At 48.9% G+C, this 12,985-nt stretch overlaps 1 protein-coding gene across 1 annotated transcript; it reads right to left on the minus strand.

The window, feature by feature from the left end:
* Positions 1–10,453: 10,453 nt before the first annotated feature.
* Positions 10,454–12,985, minus strand: LOC117843320 (probable auxin efflux carrier component 5b). The gene is made up of 5 exons (XM_034723892.2): positions 12,190–12,985; positions 11,232–11,317; positions 10,975–11,132; positions 10,784–10,860; positions 10,454–10,696 (listed from the first exon to the last, which is right to left on the minus strand). Exons 1-5 carry the CDS (start codon positions 12,882–12,884, stop codon positions 10,621–10,623), a joined length of 1,092 nt encoding a protein of 363 aa, XP_034579783.1. The 5' UTR covers positions 12,885–12,985; the 3' UTR covers positions 10,454–10,620.

Genomic DNA, 12,985 nt, shown 5'->3' on the forward strand with positions numbered 1-12,985 from the left:
CTTAATTTGACATTGATTAGGGTGTCGAAATTGATGCCTACTTTCCCATCACATTCCATTGGGAACACTCCAGCTGTGGAGCTGTGAGGTGGCTCGGCCTAGGGTAGGATCTAGGGACTAGAGGAGGGTTCCCGAGGGTGAACAGTTGGTTCCAACTAAAATCGCAATACTAAATAAAAATAATTAAAAATAAATTTAATTAGTAACATGAGAAACTTTATTTCTACTCTTTCTAGAGCTAGGTGAGGGTTTGCAACCTAGAGTGACAAGGTACAATTCAATCTCTAGGAATGTAATTTCTCAAAGTAAATTGCAATAATGAAATTGAGCAAAGAAACAACCGATGACAAGAGACGAATTTTTTTCGTGGTGTCGATGACTTGCCGATTACCTCTAATCCACGTTGAGGTGGATTCAATGTTCCAACCGTTCCTCTATCAAGACTTCACTTGATCTTGAGCCGACTTGAATCAAAGAACCTCTCCAAACCTCAATTCCACTAGAGTTGCTCTTCATTGCTCCGGCGAGGTGAGCACAAGAACTTCTCGCAAGAATAGTCGAGGTGTCACACCCGGTTTTAAAAATAAACCCAAGTGCTACCTATATGTATGCCAGGATCTAGTTTCATACATATATTGATATCATAAGTGAATAACAGCAACAATATTAAAAAAAAGATAAAGAGTCTATCAGAGATATACGCTTAATCCTGAAAACGGAGGCTCCAAACTTCACAGGCAATCGACCGGGGGTTGCGTACGTCTAGAACTCAGGACCATCTTCACAACAACTTCATAGCAGCTTCTTCTGAGCAATGTTGATTATAGCAAGTGTGAGCGCATGTCGTACTCAGCAAGTGTGAGGAAAATATGAATGCAAGACTTATACAAGGAAAGACTGACTGGTTGACTGCATTAAGCACTTTTAGTTGGTCAAATTTTATTAGCACCCGATTACTAAGGTATAAGTATATACCAACCCACATTAACATAAACATAAGCTATAAGCATATGGTAGGAACATAACTGTTGACGCCATATTTCGTCACTAGTAAAATCGGCGCCAAGAAGAGAGGGAATCGGAGAAGCACAGTTGGGAATCGGCCGAATGGTTCTACAGTACGAGATCAGCCGATGACTTCTGCCTCGCTTCGGATCGAACGTGCCGGGTTCCCAATCGGTTGCCTTTTGCCAATAAGGAATCGGCCGATTAGGAGGTTGGGTTAATTGGGCCTGTATGGGCTTGGAAAGAGATGAAAGGATAAGGGGGAGATCAGCCCATGAGGCGTATGATAACCAACCTAGCACGAATCGTGTTTGTAAATATTCGTTTTCTGTTTGAATTAGGGATAGAGTTCTAGTCGGTTAAGAAGTCATCTGTACGGGGCTATAAATAGCTACCTTTGTAAATCTGTAATCATCAACAAATCAATACAATCAACTACTTTTTCCTCGTACTTACTTTCAAGCAGGCGACTTCGCCAAATACTTTCTCTTTTCACGAGTTCGTGCGAGTTGGCAGGACTGCATCAACTTGATCTCCGGCCAATCTTGTAAGTTCCGTTTACCGAATACATTCTAAGCTTTAACTTCGGGCGTATCGCTGTTGTTTCGTTTAGATTTATTCACTAGTTATCGATATTTACTAGAATCATAGGTTTTACCTGTTTTTTCTAGTTTTATCACCAGTTATCCAGCTAGGAATCGGTGGTTTCGGCTTTCTTCACGTTCTGCCATTAAATTCATCTATTTTACATATTGCCGATTAGATCTATTCCTAGTGTTGTTATCATAGCTCTGTGTCGATTACTCTAGTAGTTTTCCATCTACAAAGCTACAGTGATCGGCTGCCTTATAGCCGATTTCTTTATTACGGTAAATCGGCCGATTCGCTGATAAGCCTTCTCGAGATCGGAAACTTAGCCGATCGTGATTTCTGAACCTGACACGTATTTTTCCTTGCCAATCAACAGGTCAGATTGGCTGGCACGCCACGCAAACTACACCAGGGCAATCACCCGAACAGGCAATCACCCGAACAGGAGTTAAGCAGATTCTCCCGGGTCGTGTGTCAGACGCTGGGATTCGGTTGACCGATTTCTAGCACCAACAATAACCATAGCATAAAACACGATTTAAGTCCATCTTCAAGTTCAATTATCATGTGAGGGTTCAAGCCGCTCTTAACTGTGAGCACGGCTGATCGATCAGTTTTAGACACTCTGCAGAGGTTGTACGTCTTTACCCACAAGTCGTGTCTCTAATTAGTGGTAACCCGCTAAGGTTTCATTGTCTGGTGTGCATAAACCTCCCTAATGGGTATAGTGTCTTAGCCAAGCCCACTTCCCAAGAGGACCGGGTTGTACAACGACTCAGTCCCCCCTCTCGCCCTTTCGGTAAGATTACCCAAAACTAGAGTTTCTAATTAATTATTAGCCAAGCCAGAGCCATATAGCCTTGTGGTTGTACTGTTTTCCTGGGTGGTCGCTCCATGTTCCAATTAAGCATGGTGATCTTGTATTAATGAAAGGTATAGTATAAATAAAACAAGTTTAATCATTGAGTTCATTAAAACCACCATAACCCAAGTATAGCAGCTAAGCAAAGCTACCCAACAGAAAGATAAACCCAGGTTGACAAGGAATGATCATGGAAACTAGGCAAACCTTAATAGGACCCATCAAATTAAATGCAAACATATGCAATAGTGATTAAATAAGGTTATTAGGACAAAAGTACAAGGACACACTTGCTTTTCTTCAAAACATAGTTGCTCTTACGGTCTTCAGCTCTTAATCTTCAAATCACTCGAACGACATTCCTTCTACTCGCAACAATCAACCACAAGCATCCACAACAAATATACAAGCAAACAAATAAAATAAATTAAAAACAATACACCAATCATCAATACTGAACAAGGAAAGCAGTCTAAATTATTCTACATGTTGCCACGATCGTATGGATTGATAAGATCAGATTTGAAACGAGAAAGATATGAGATAAACAAAGTTGGGAAGGAAATAAACATATTTCATAAACATGAGAGTAAAAAAAAAAATCAGAAATCATTGTACAAGAGAGATGTCAAACATGACGCAACAAGCAAGGAAGAAATTAATTAAAAGGTAATGGTGACATCAGCAAGGATTGTATTACTTGGAAAGCCAGATTATTCTGTAGATAAGGATGATGAATATCGCAAGATTTCATAGGTTTGATCATACTAGAAATATACACAGTGAACAGCACAATTATTTTGTTAAAGGAAAGGTCAATGTCTATTGCATAATTATGCATTGCATCAACACGTGTACATGTTAAGTTTGTACGAAGTCAAGTACATAGAAATTGCACTTGGTTGATTAGCGGCACAGCAACTAGTGATGGCCTTGTGTTGTGCTGCACACAAAAGTATGCATTGCATGGCTACACGTACTCATCCAGGGCAAACAATGGAGGGAAAGCTATTAAGAACATTGCTCACCATGCTTTACGTGTAGGCTTGCTTGGATGCTGGATAGCTTTGGAAGAAGGTCTGGCGAGCAGCTCGTTTGCTCGGTTTAGCTAGCAGAGGACAGCGGGAGGCAGCAGCTCGATGCGCAGACAGCAGCAGCAAAAGGGCGGCAGCCGCGGACGGCACACAGCAGTGTGGGTACATTCGTCGACGTTGGCGGTGACCGACAGGAGCGGATCGTGCGATGGAATAGCGTCGGCAGGGGCTACATTGTAGAACTTGCAAGAGATAAGGCATAGATAGATTAAAGAACATAGATTGTGGAATACGTGCAAGACTCCAGCAGTCCAGCATGGTGATGTTCATGGCCGACGGCGATGGCTTTCAGCAGAACTTCATGGCCATGCATGGACGACAGCAGCTCTGAGGCCATGGACGACAGCAGCTGCGACTCTTGCATTGCAGCTAAACTGGTCGGCAGCAGGCGATAACAGGGTTGTGGCTCGGCAGGCAGGTGGTGGGTGAGCACGGAGTGGCTTGCAGCGGCGAGCAGAGATAGCTCACCACGATGGAAAGCAGCTGGAGGAAACAGCAATATAAAAAAAAATAATTCGCATGACTTGGAAAACAGGAACTAGATGGGTTATGGTAGAATGACCGGCAATGCTAGATCATGAGGGTCGAGGGATGAGGGTAAGACGCAAAACGAAACGAGGAGATTGGCAACGTGCAGGTGTTCTCACCTAAGGCAAACGATGAACGACGGCGACGAACGCGACGGCTTGAGACCAATCTCGACGAGGACGGTTGCTGTTCGACCTTCGGCGTGGACGTACATGTTCCTCCAGCAGCAACTCGGTGACGGTGACCTCGGGATGGCCTTCGTGACGGGCTTCTTGCAGCGGCGGTTTGGAGCTCAGGCATCAGGGCATGGAGGATTTGGGTACAGAGTTTGTCATGGCGGCACGGCGAGTTCTGCTAGGGCTCAAGTCGGCGGTGCAATTGGATGCGAAAAAAAAGAGAGGACAAGGGTAGAGACTTGCTATTTATATGTGCAGGGAAATATTGGCGTGCATGACACATATTTACATGGAGACGGGTCTTTAGTCCAGCTGGGATTCGGCAGCTGAATCTGTTTCAAAATCTGCACAGAGACTGACGGAGTCGCTCCAGGGGCACCTTAGCTGGAAAGAAGCTACTGGGCCACGGCCTGCTTTGCGACGAGACACATGGATTTGTGCTCGCAAATTGGATCAAAGCTGGGATAATATCTGCAGAAGGACAGGGCCAGGGCTGCATCGCTGAGATCTTATAAGTTATAGGGGTTTTCAGTAAAGGAACACAGACTCAAGGAAATTCGTGGAAGTTACAGGATTTCTCGATTTTGCAAAATTCCTCGAATTTGCAAAAGCTCAAAGAACTTCGGCCATGGCGGAGGACTTCTAGACGGCGGTTTGGCACGCACGCCAACAAGGCGGTGGCGGTGGCGCCATCGTGCTGCTCCAGGAGAGCAGCCGCGGGATGCGGTTAGGCCAGGTTGATCGGGCTCCGCTCGGTGTTCGGTGTTCGCTCGCCTGACTGTCGAACTGGCGATGGTGGAAGCGGAGAAGATGCGGGTCGGCTAGGCAAAGCTCCTAGTAGTGGCCGCTTGCTCCGGGAACGTCGGGGGCGGCGAATCGGGCGAGCGAACTCCGGCGGTGCTCGGCTCCGGTCCCGGCGACGGCGAGGTGAGGGTGCATGGCGGAGTGGCGGCGTCAGCAAGAAGGCCTGCGGGGGCTTGGCCAGGCCATAAATAGGCATGGGGCACGAAGCCGGCCGTGGCGCGCTCAAGAAGGCAGAGCCTAGCGGCGGCGCTGCGTGACGCGCCAGGAGGATGAGCAGCTGCGGTTGCGGGCTGGGTCGGAGTGGGTTGGGCCCATGGGCTCAGCCCGTTCCGTTAGGTTAGGTTTTCTATTTTTTCAGGAATAATTTCCCGTGTAAAGATAAATCTAGATAAATCATTTAAACCATGAAAAATACTCTGAAAATCCTAAAATTTTCAGAAAAATTCCTAGAGATAGTTTAGAACATGACGGATCCAAATAAAAATACTTAGAGATCCTGGAAAGACTTGTAGAACTATTAAAAAATTAAATTAAGCTCTAAGAACATGAGAATAAATTCTCAGAAAAATCTAAAAGATGCATAAACAGATTTTAAAAACTTTTGCACTCAACAAACACCAGTATGAATGCAATACACAACCATTTTATTTAATTTAAAAAACAGCCAATAGTTTTTCCTATACTAAATTACATGTCAAACAAAAAAATGTTGGGAAAATTTTTAAAATTATAGAAAATCATTGCTTAATTGTTCTTTTTAATCACATTCTGAAATCCAAAAATTTTAGGGTGTGACACGGGGCTTCATAATCTTCTTGAAAGGCTCAACGACTCCATAGCCTCCAATCCGTCTAGGAGGCAGCAACCTCCAAGAGTAACAAGCCAATGATACTTACTTGAAGCCAATGATACTTACTTGAAGACTCCCTAATGCCTCAAAGCTCAAACTTTTGATGCAGTGCACTAGGATATTCTCAATCTCACAAGAATGCAACACCTAAGCAAAGTGAGTGAGAAAGAGGAGGAAGAAGGCTCAAGTATGGCAAGAATACTTTCCAAAGTGCCAAGAGACCTCACCCACGGTTAGGCATGGGGTATTTCTAGAGCCATCGGGATACTAGTTTCAAAATACGCAGAAAACAGGAGATTCGCGGACCGTCCGCCTTTACAAGCGCAAACTGTCCGCCGTTCATCCCAACATCTAGAACAACAATAGATACGTGTCAGAGCTAACCGTTGCAGCACAGGTGGACCGTCCGCCCTTCCGTGGTAAAGCACCTGCCCGGGCAGTTGTAGCGCACCTGCCCGGGCTCCGGTGGCCAGGAGTGCTTTACAATTGCTTGCATGCAGTTGAGCCTAGAAAAAAAAATCTTTAGCACAGCACACAACGATGGCAGGCACCACTACACGTCTGCATACCGGCTCCATGCAATGTCTAGGTCTGCCACTGGCCCATGTAATGCGCACCCCCTGCGCGTGCTGCGAGCACGCCAAGCAGTTCCACTTTCTCGGTCCTAGAAGTAAGCTCCATCGCGCGGGCGTGCTAGCTTGAGCGCCACTTGAATCCATGCTTCTCCGTTTGGAGCTTGAGAAGATGGAGATGACTGCCACCGTGCGGCGCAGGTTGAATCTGAGTCCCCGCTCGAAGGCCGCCGTGACAATGAGGGGGTGTTTGGGAGGAGGGGGTTAAACTTTAGCCCTGTCACATCGGATGTTCGGATACTAATTAGGAGGACTAAACATAAGGTAATTATAAAAACTAATTGCAGAACTCCTAGGCTAAATTGCGAGACGAATCTATTAAGCATAATTAATCGATCATTAGTGAATGGTTACTGTAGCACCACATTATCAAATCATAGACTAATTAGGGTTAATAGATTCATCTCGCGATTTAGCCTAGGGGTTGTGTAATTAATTTTGTAATTAGTCTAGATTTAATACTCCTAATTAGTATCAAACATTCGATGTGACGGGAGCTAAAATTTAGCCTCCTCTTCCCAAACACCCCCTGAGGGTGGGTGTACAAGGGGATTTTGCCTTAGCTATGATTTGAATTCTTGACTTGGTAAAGCGCTCTTGTTTTATTAAATTTATTCTAAGAGTTAAACAATGATATTTTTTTATGGTAGACGACATGTTCGTTGACAACAAGGTGCATGTGGTAATTTCATCAATCTTAAAATCTGCCGCCTTCCATGCTCGTAGGAATAGAGTTTATGTGCATATATTTATAGCAGTAAGCAGTAAGTGTGTATCCGTGATTGCGAAATTTTACATCTGTATGTTTTTTTAAAATAAAAACACGGGCATTGAACTTTCACCCATGATGTTCAAATGAGGAGATAAGGAAGGGTTGTTGCACCTTTAAACTGAAAATTATGTCCTTCCACAGTACGAGATAAGACAATTTCATTAAGTTTCAGTCCATCAGTTGGCTATTTATTGACAAGATTCTTTAAAGATTGAGTGAGTGATGGATCAATCCGTCACCGCTTATGCTTGATTAAACACGCATGGAGCATTTTAGTGGATGGTGGAGAAGCATGCTGGCTTCATGTTCTCCTCTTTTAGGTACCGGATGACCATCGCACAATCAGACTCAAGGATAACCGGAGATCGAATCCATTCTACCGCCAGTTCGATGTCTTCTTTGCAGGTCCGGGCTTCCACCTCTTCTGCATTGGAGGCGTCAAAGATGACCTGCCATGCTGTGAGCTTGGCTGCTCCAGAGTGGTCTCGGACACTCTGTCTATATGATATGGGCCTATGAAGTCTGAACCTTTTTCAGATGCTGTCAAGTGTCAATGAGCATTTTCAGTTTCAGTGCTGCAGCACCTGTCCATCAGGAATTCAGGATCCCGTTCCATGGGTACGTCGAGTAAAATGTTCCTCGAACTTGGCTCATCGTGTTCTCTAGTCACAAATTTCTAAAACATACATTCCGATCCCTAAACTTACTTACGTTCACATCCAAATTAGCCTACGCGGCAGTCTTACTGAACGTTGACGTGGACCTGGCTCCTCTCCATGCCTGGCTCCATCCCACGCAGCAGCAGCATGGAGCTCGCCGTCGACGCGACCGGTGGCAGTGGCAGCCTTGCACGGAGCGGACGGCGCCTGGGTGCCACAGTACAGCGCGGGCGGATGGCAACGCCAGCAGCGGTGGCCCTGCGGGGGCAGCTAAGGCTAGAGCCGACGGCCGCCGAGGCCACAGCGCAGGGCGAGCTATCCACTGCAGCCGCAGCCCTGCATGTCGGCTGCGGCGGCCCTGTGGGTGCAGCCAGGTCGCAGCGGACAGCCGCAGGGACCGCGGTGTAGCGCGCGCGGACAACAACGACGGCGGCCGTGGCCGCCGCGGCCGTGTGCGTGCGGTCGACGGCCGGGGCTACAGGCTGGCGCGGGCCCATGGCTGCGGTGCCCAGGCGCGACGGCTGTGCCCGACGCCCCGTCCACCGCGCGGCCCATCCACCCCGTGGCCGCTGTGCACGGTCCGATCGCCCCAACCTCACCTCGTCCGCCACACCGCCCGTCGCCGTGCCCTTCGTCCGTGCGGGGCTGCCCACACACGGCCGTTGTGCCCTGCCCGCGCCCGCCGAGCTGAGCCGCGGCAGCCGCCGCCGTCTGCTCCTGCCAGGCTACGGCCGCCACCGCCGTCATCTTCCCGTGCAGTGGCAGTGCCATGATTTGGGGTGGTAGGCGAGCGAATCGAGCGACGACGGGCCGATTTCAACGAGAGCAAGACGTGAATCGGGACCGACAGCCGAGCTTGAGCAGGGACGATGCGAGCGGTGCCGGCAAATCGACGCGGCCGAGGGAGCTAGCAGGTCGCAACGGTGGGAGAGGGTGGGGGCGAATGCCGTGCAGCTACCTCTGGGTGAGCTCCGCCGCGGGGGAGCTGAGGGTGTGGGGGCTCAACGGCGACGGGGCAGAGGCGCCCGCCTGGGAAACCTCCTTCCCTAACTCTAGCGGCCACCTCCTCCCTCGGTGAGAACCCACATCACTGCCCTCTCCTCCCTCAGTTGCTCGTCGCCGAAAGCATGTTGTGGCGCTCTCCTTCGCCCGCCGCCCGTCGGGCCGACGCCATGCTGCGTGAGAGGGAGAGGAGGAAGATACGAGGGAGAAAGAAAGAGAGGGTCCCACCCTGGCCCATGTCAGCATACACGTGGCCCATTTAACGTAAGTAGCAGTGATTTGGACTTTACTTGAGCCAATTAGCAAGTTTAGGAATTTGAAAGTTTAGAGATCTAGATGGCACCCTGAGCTAAGTTCGAGGACCGCCTATGCATTTTACTCGTACGTCTGCTCTGTTTTTTCTCCTGTAGCAAGCATTTTTCAGATGCTACCTGTGGCCTGTCTCCCTCCATCACCTAGCTAGGATGGGCTTTCAGATTTGCGACGAGCATTTACATATACTCCATCAACGTGCTGGCTACTGGGCCTTGCTTGTCGAGCTTGCATAAGATGGCTGCGGCGACGATGTATGTTGACAGACCACAGTTGTACGAACATAAAATCCGAAGAACATTACATCCTGCGGTAGTGAGATGGTCAGGTTCGAAGTACTGGGTTCCCTGTCCATCGATCGCCACGGAATCCGCGGCCATCCACTCCATCTTGAACCTGAATATATTCAGGTACCCGGTGAGGGTTGTGACTTGTGACAGAGATCGGTTCCCGGACAGGCATGGCTCAACATGGCCTCGAGGATTATTCTTGATCTTTTTCGCTGGAAAAGAAACAAAGTTGCAAGCAGTTGTGGCCTATGACCAGACAAATACCGTGCCCTGTTTCCATTCCCCACCACAAAAGATAGTGGATGCTCACAACACTGCATGCCATGCCCATTGCCCACCGTTGATTCACCGGCCACCCCTTGTCGGAGTCGGAGCTGCTTCATGTTCCCCTCCCATGAACGTACATGAACGTGGACTGAAGGATATCCCATTGCCTGGTCGGTTCCTTTCCGGTTTCTTCATGGTGCCGCAAAGCTGCAAGTTGTTCTCTGTCAGCGAGAATATGAAGCTTCATGATCGATCCATGAAGCTTTTGCACTGTTGTTCCGTCAATAGATTTCTTTTAAGGAACACGGCAGTAGAATTTTTGCACTGAGTTTCGATCATCTAGGGAGTAGGGGGTGAGCTTTTTGAGATGCCAAGAGTCTTCAGATGCTACCTGTAATGTAACCTGTCCATCAGGATTCAGGCAAATCAGGCATGTGGTTCTGCTTCCACTCTCTTTTTCATTTTTTTTTAAATTGTTCTGTTTCCACTCGCACCCGCCTGATTATTGACTAATTGGCACTTTATTGTTCAGAAAAAGGAGAACGTTCTGCAGTGCTCAGAAATTAATTATTTAACTATGCTGCACCTGCAGTTGTGAGATGGTCACTATTGCTGATGTCCTCATCAGATAAGCCACAGTGGTTACAGGTACATAAGAGCAATGCCACAAGCTTAATAAGCAGCTAATCTAGATGCCTACTGAAGATCAAGGGTACAAGTGGCGACTCTTCTAGTAGGTACATCCACTGAAAAAGGTAACTCTAGTTGCCTGAGGACTAGCACCGTATCAGACCTAGAACAATGTAGTACACGATCAACACGGGCAACGACGCCAGCGTCCCGAAGATGACCCTGCAAGATTGCGCCGCAGTTTCGTCAGTCACTGTGCCCTGATGAGCCGAGACGTTCAGGTAACTAGCCTAAGCATAAGCCACTTACGCAGTGCTGAGCACGTCCGCGTGCAGGCTGTACTCCTTGGCGAACACGAACGTGGTGATGGCCTGGGGAAGCGCAGCCTGTTGTGATCACCCGACGAAACAAGAAAAGATCAGTGTGGACAAATCGTCCATGCGACAATAACCCAGAGATCGACATGGACATTGCTGCCGCACAGAGAGTACGCTACCTACCTGTATGATAGCGAGACGCAGGACGTCGCCGCGGAGGCCCATGGCGAGGGCTCCGGCCGCGGTGGCCGCCGGCCCGGCCACGAACCGCAGCGCCATGCCGAGGAAAGTCGGCCCGGCGCCGCAGACGATGATCTTCTCCTGCAGCGCCATGAACAGTCCTGCCACGAGGACACCACAAAATACACACTAGTTCAACACTCACAGGACATTTTCCTGATCCTAAGATCAATCAACAAAGCTAGGCGTCGTTTCATCACCCATGCTAAACATGGCGAGGCCAACGCCGGTCTTTGACATGACGAGCACGGAGCCCTCGATGATGCTCGGCGTCTCGATGTGCCACCTGCGTCGCGCACAAATCAAGCACGCAATTAGTGAAACGGAACCATTGCTTCTGCTCATGGGAAAAAACCTTGAAGAGTGCAAAACTTTTTTCACAAGTGGCAGTAACATCATTGCAAACAATTCCACTAGTGCGTGGACATTGCGTTGAACCTCTAGTGGCGTGTAGCAGTAGCAGAGCATTAGAATTTAGAGTCTAGCAGACAGTCAGACACAGAGAAACACAGACTAGTGGAACATTAGTTCATGAAGAGAATGGAGACGAAAAGAACGGCAGGGGTTACCCTAGCTCGAACCTTTTTTCTCGGCGACTACTGATTTGCGCCAGACATCCCCTCAGGACCGGCTAACTTTATGCCAAAGTGGTATTATTTCTAATACGCATGACTAGATTACCATTTGTGGTAATTGTTCTATTACGCTTTAGTGTTTGCAGTGGATGTACGTGCAGATTAAAATGAAGCAGATTCTAAGCCAGATCATTGTACGCTTTAGCTCAAAATTAATTACCTTTTGTTGTTCCACTATCAAGAGGGTATTTGTTCTTGTTCCGATTTAATTTTGGTGTGACATCACCTCAGAGTCAGAGAATAGCATTCGCTATATTTTACCCCTGTTTGACTATAGTAGTGTAGCTATCTTATGACCATTATTCGTCCATGCAAATTCGACTTTTACATTATAAAAAGTTATTTTACAAGACAACTTTATTGTTACTGTGCTATAGTGTCTTTCCATATAGTGCGTTACTTGCATAAATTTGCTCAAGAAAAGAAGTTAGTCATGTAGATAATTAATTGCTAATTTTTTTTATCAGTCTAGCTCACACGTTAGATCACGGCTGGTGTTCCTGCATGCGTTAGTGACGCGAACCTGTTGGTGACGCACGCCCACGCGACGCCGAGGACGCCCGCGTAGACGTTCGGGTTCTTCGCCACCTTCATCCAGACGGCCCTAACCAGCGGCCAGAACGACCGCGCCGCCGTCTCGCCGCCGCTTTCCTCCACGTCGCCGCCTGCACCTTCCTCCTCCGCGGCCGGCCGCTTCCCGGCGCCCCACGCGCGCCTGGCCTCGAACGTCAGCAGCAGGAGCGGGAAGTACACGATGATCTGCACCACGGAGATCTGCACGATGAGGTCGCGTGCCCACTTGCCGTACATGGCGTCCAGCAGCGGCACGCCCACGACGAGCGTGTTGTTGAGCGCGGCCAGCGAGAACCCCGTGATGCACCACGAGAAGGCTCGGTCCTTGTTGCCCTTGCCGTCGCCGCCGCCGCGGCGAGCGGACGCGCACGCGGCGGCCCAGGCGGCGAGGGAGACCACGACGGCGAGCTTGGCCAGCGCGTCGGCGGCCAGGACGCGGTAGCTGAGCGCGAAGGGGTCGATGCGCGCGGCGAAGTCGAAGGCGAAGAAGGGCACGGAGAAGTAGGCCACGAGGCGGTTCACGGCGTCGCACTGGTCCGGCGTGAACAGCTTCCACCACCGCACCGAGCCGTAGCCGAGACCCAGCGCGAAGTAGAGCGGCGCCATGGCCGCCACCACCTTGTACACGTCGCCCCACCCTATCATCTCCTATATGTTCTCCTCCCACTGCTCGGGCCTCCCTTCGCTGGTGCCTCTTTTTTTTTTCTTTGACGTCACAGCTCACACAAGTGAGAGGTACACACTGC

Source organism: Setaria viridis, chromosome 2 (assembly GCF_005286985.2).
Source record: "Setaria viridis chromosome 2, Setaria_viridis_v4.0, whole genome shotgun sequence".
In the NCBI taxonomy this organism is placed as follows: domain Eukaryota; kingdom Viridiplantae; phylum Streptophyta; class Magnoliopsida; order Poales; family Poaceae; genus Setaria; species Setaria viridis.

Bases quoted from the DNA above. Each gene is read 5' to 3' on its own strand.
- LOC117843320 (XM_034723892.2), bottom strand. From the start codon at position 12,884: ATGATAGGGTGGGGCGACGTGTACAAGGTGGTGGCGGCCATGGCGCCG. The intron at 11,318-12,189 runs GTTCGCGTCACT...TGCGCGACGCAG, and splicing joins TGGGCGTGCGTCACCAACAG to GTGGCACATCGAGACGCCGA. The intron at 10,697-10,783 runs GTAAGTGGCTTA...GCAATCTTGCAG, and splicing joins GCGGACGTGCTCAGCACTGC to GGTCATCTTCGGGACGCTGG.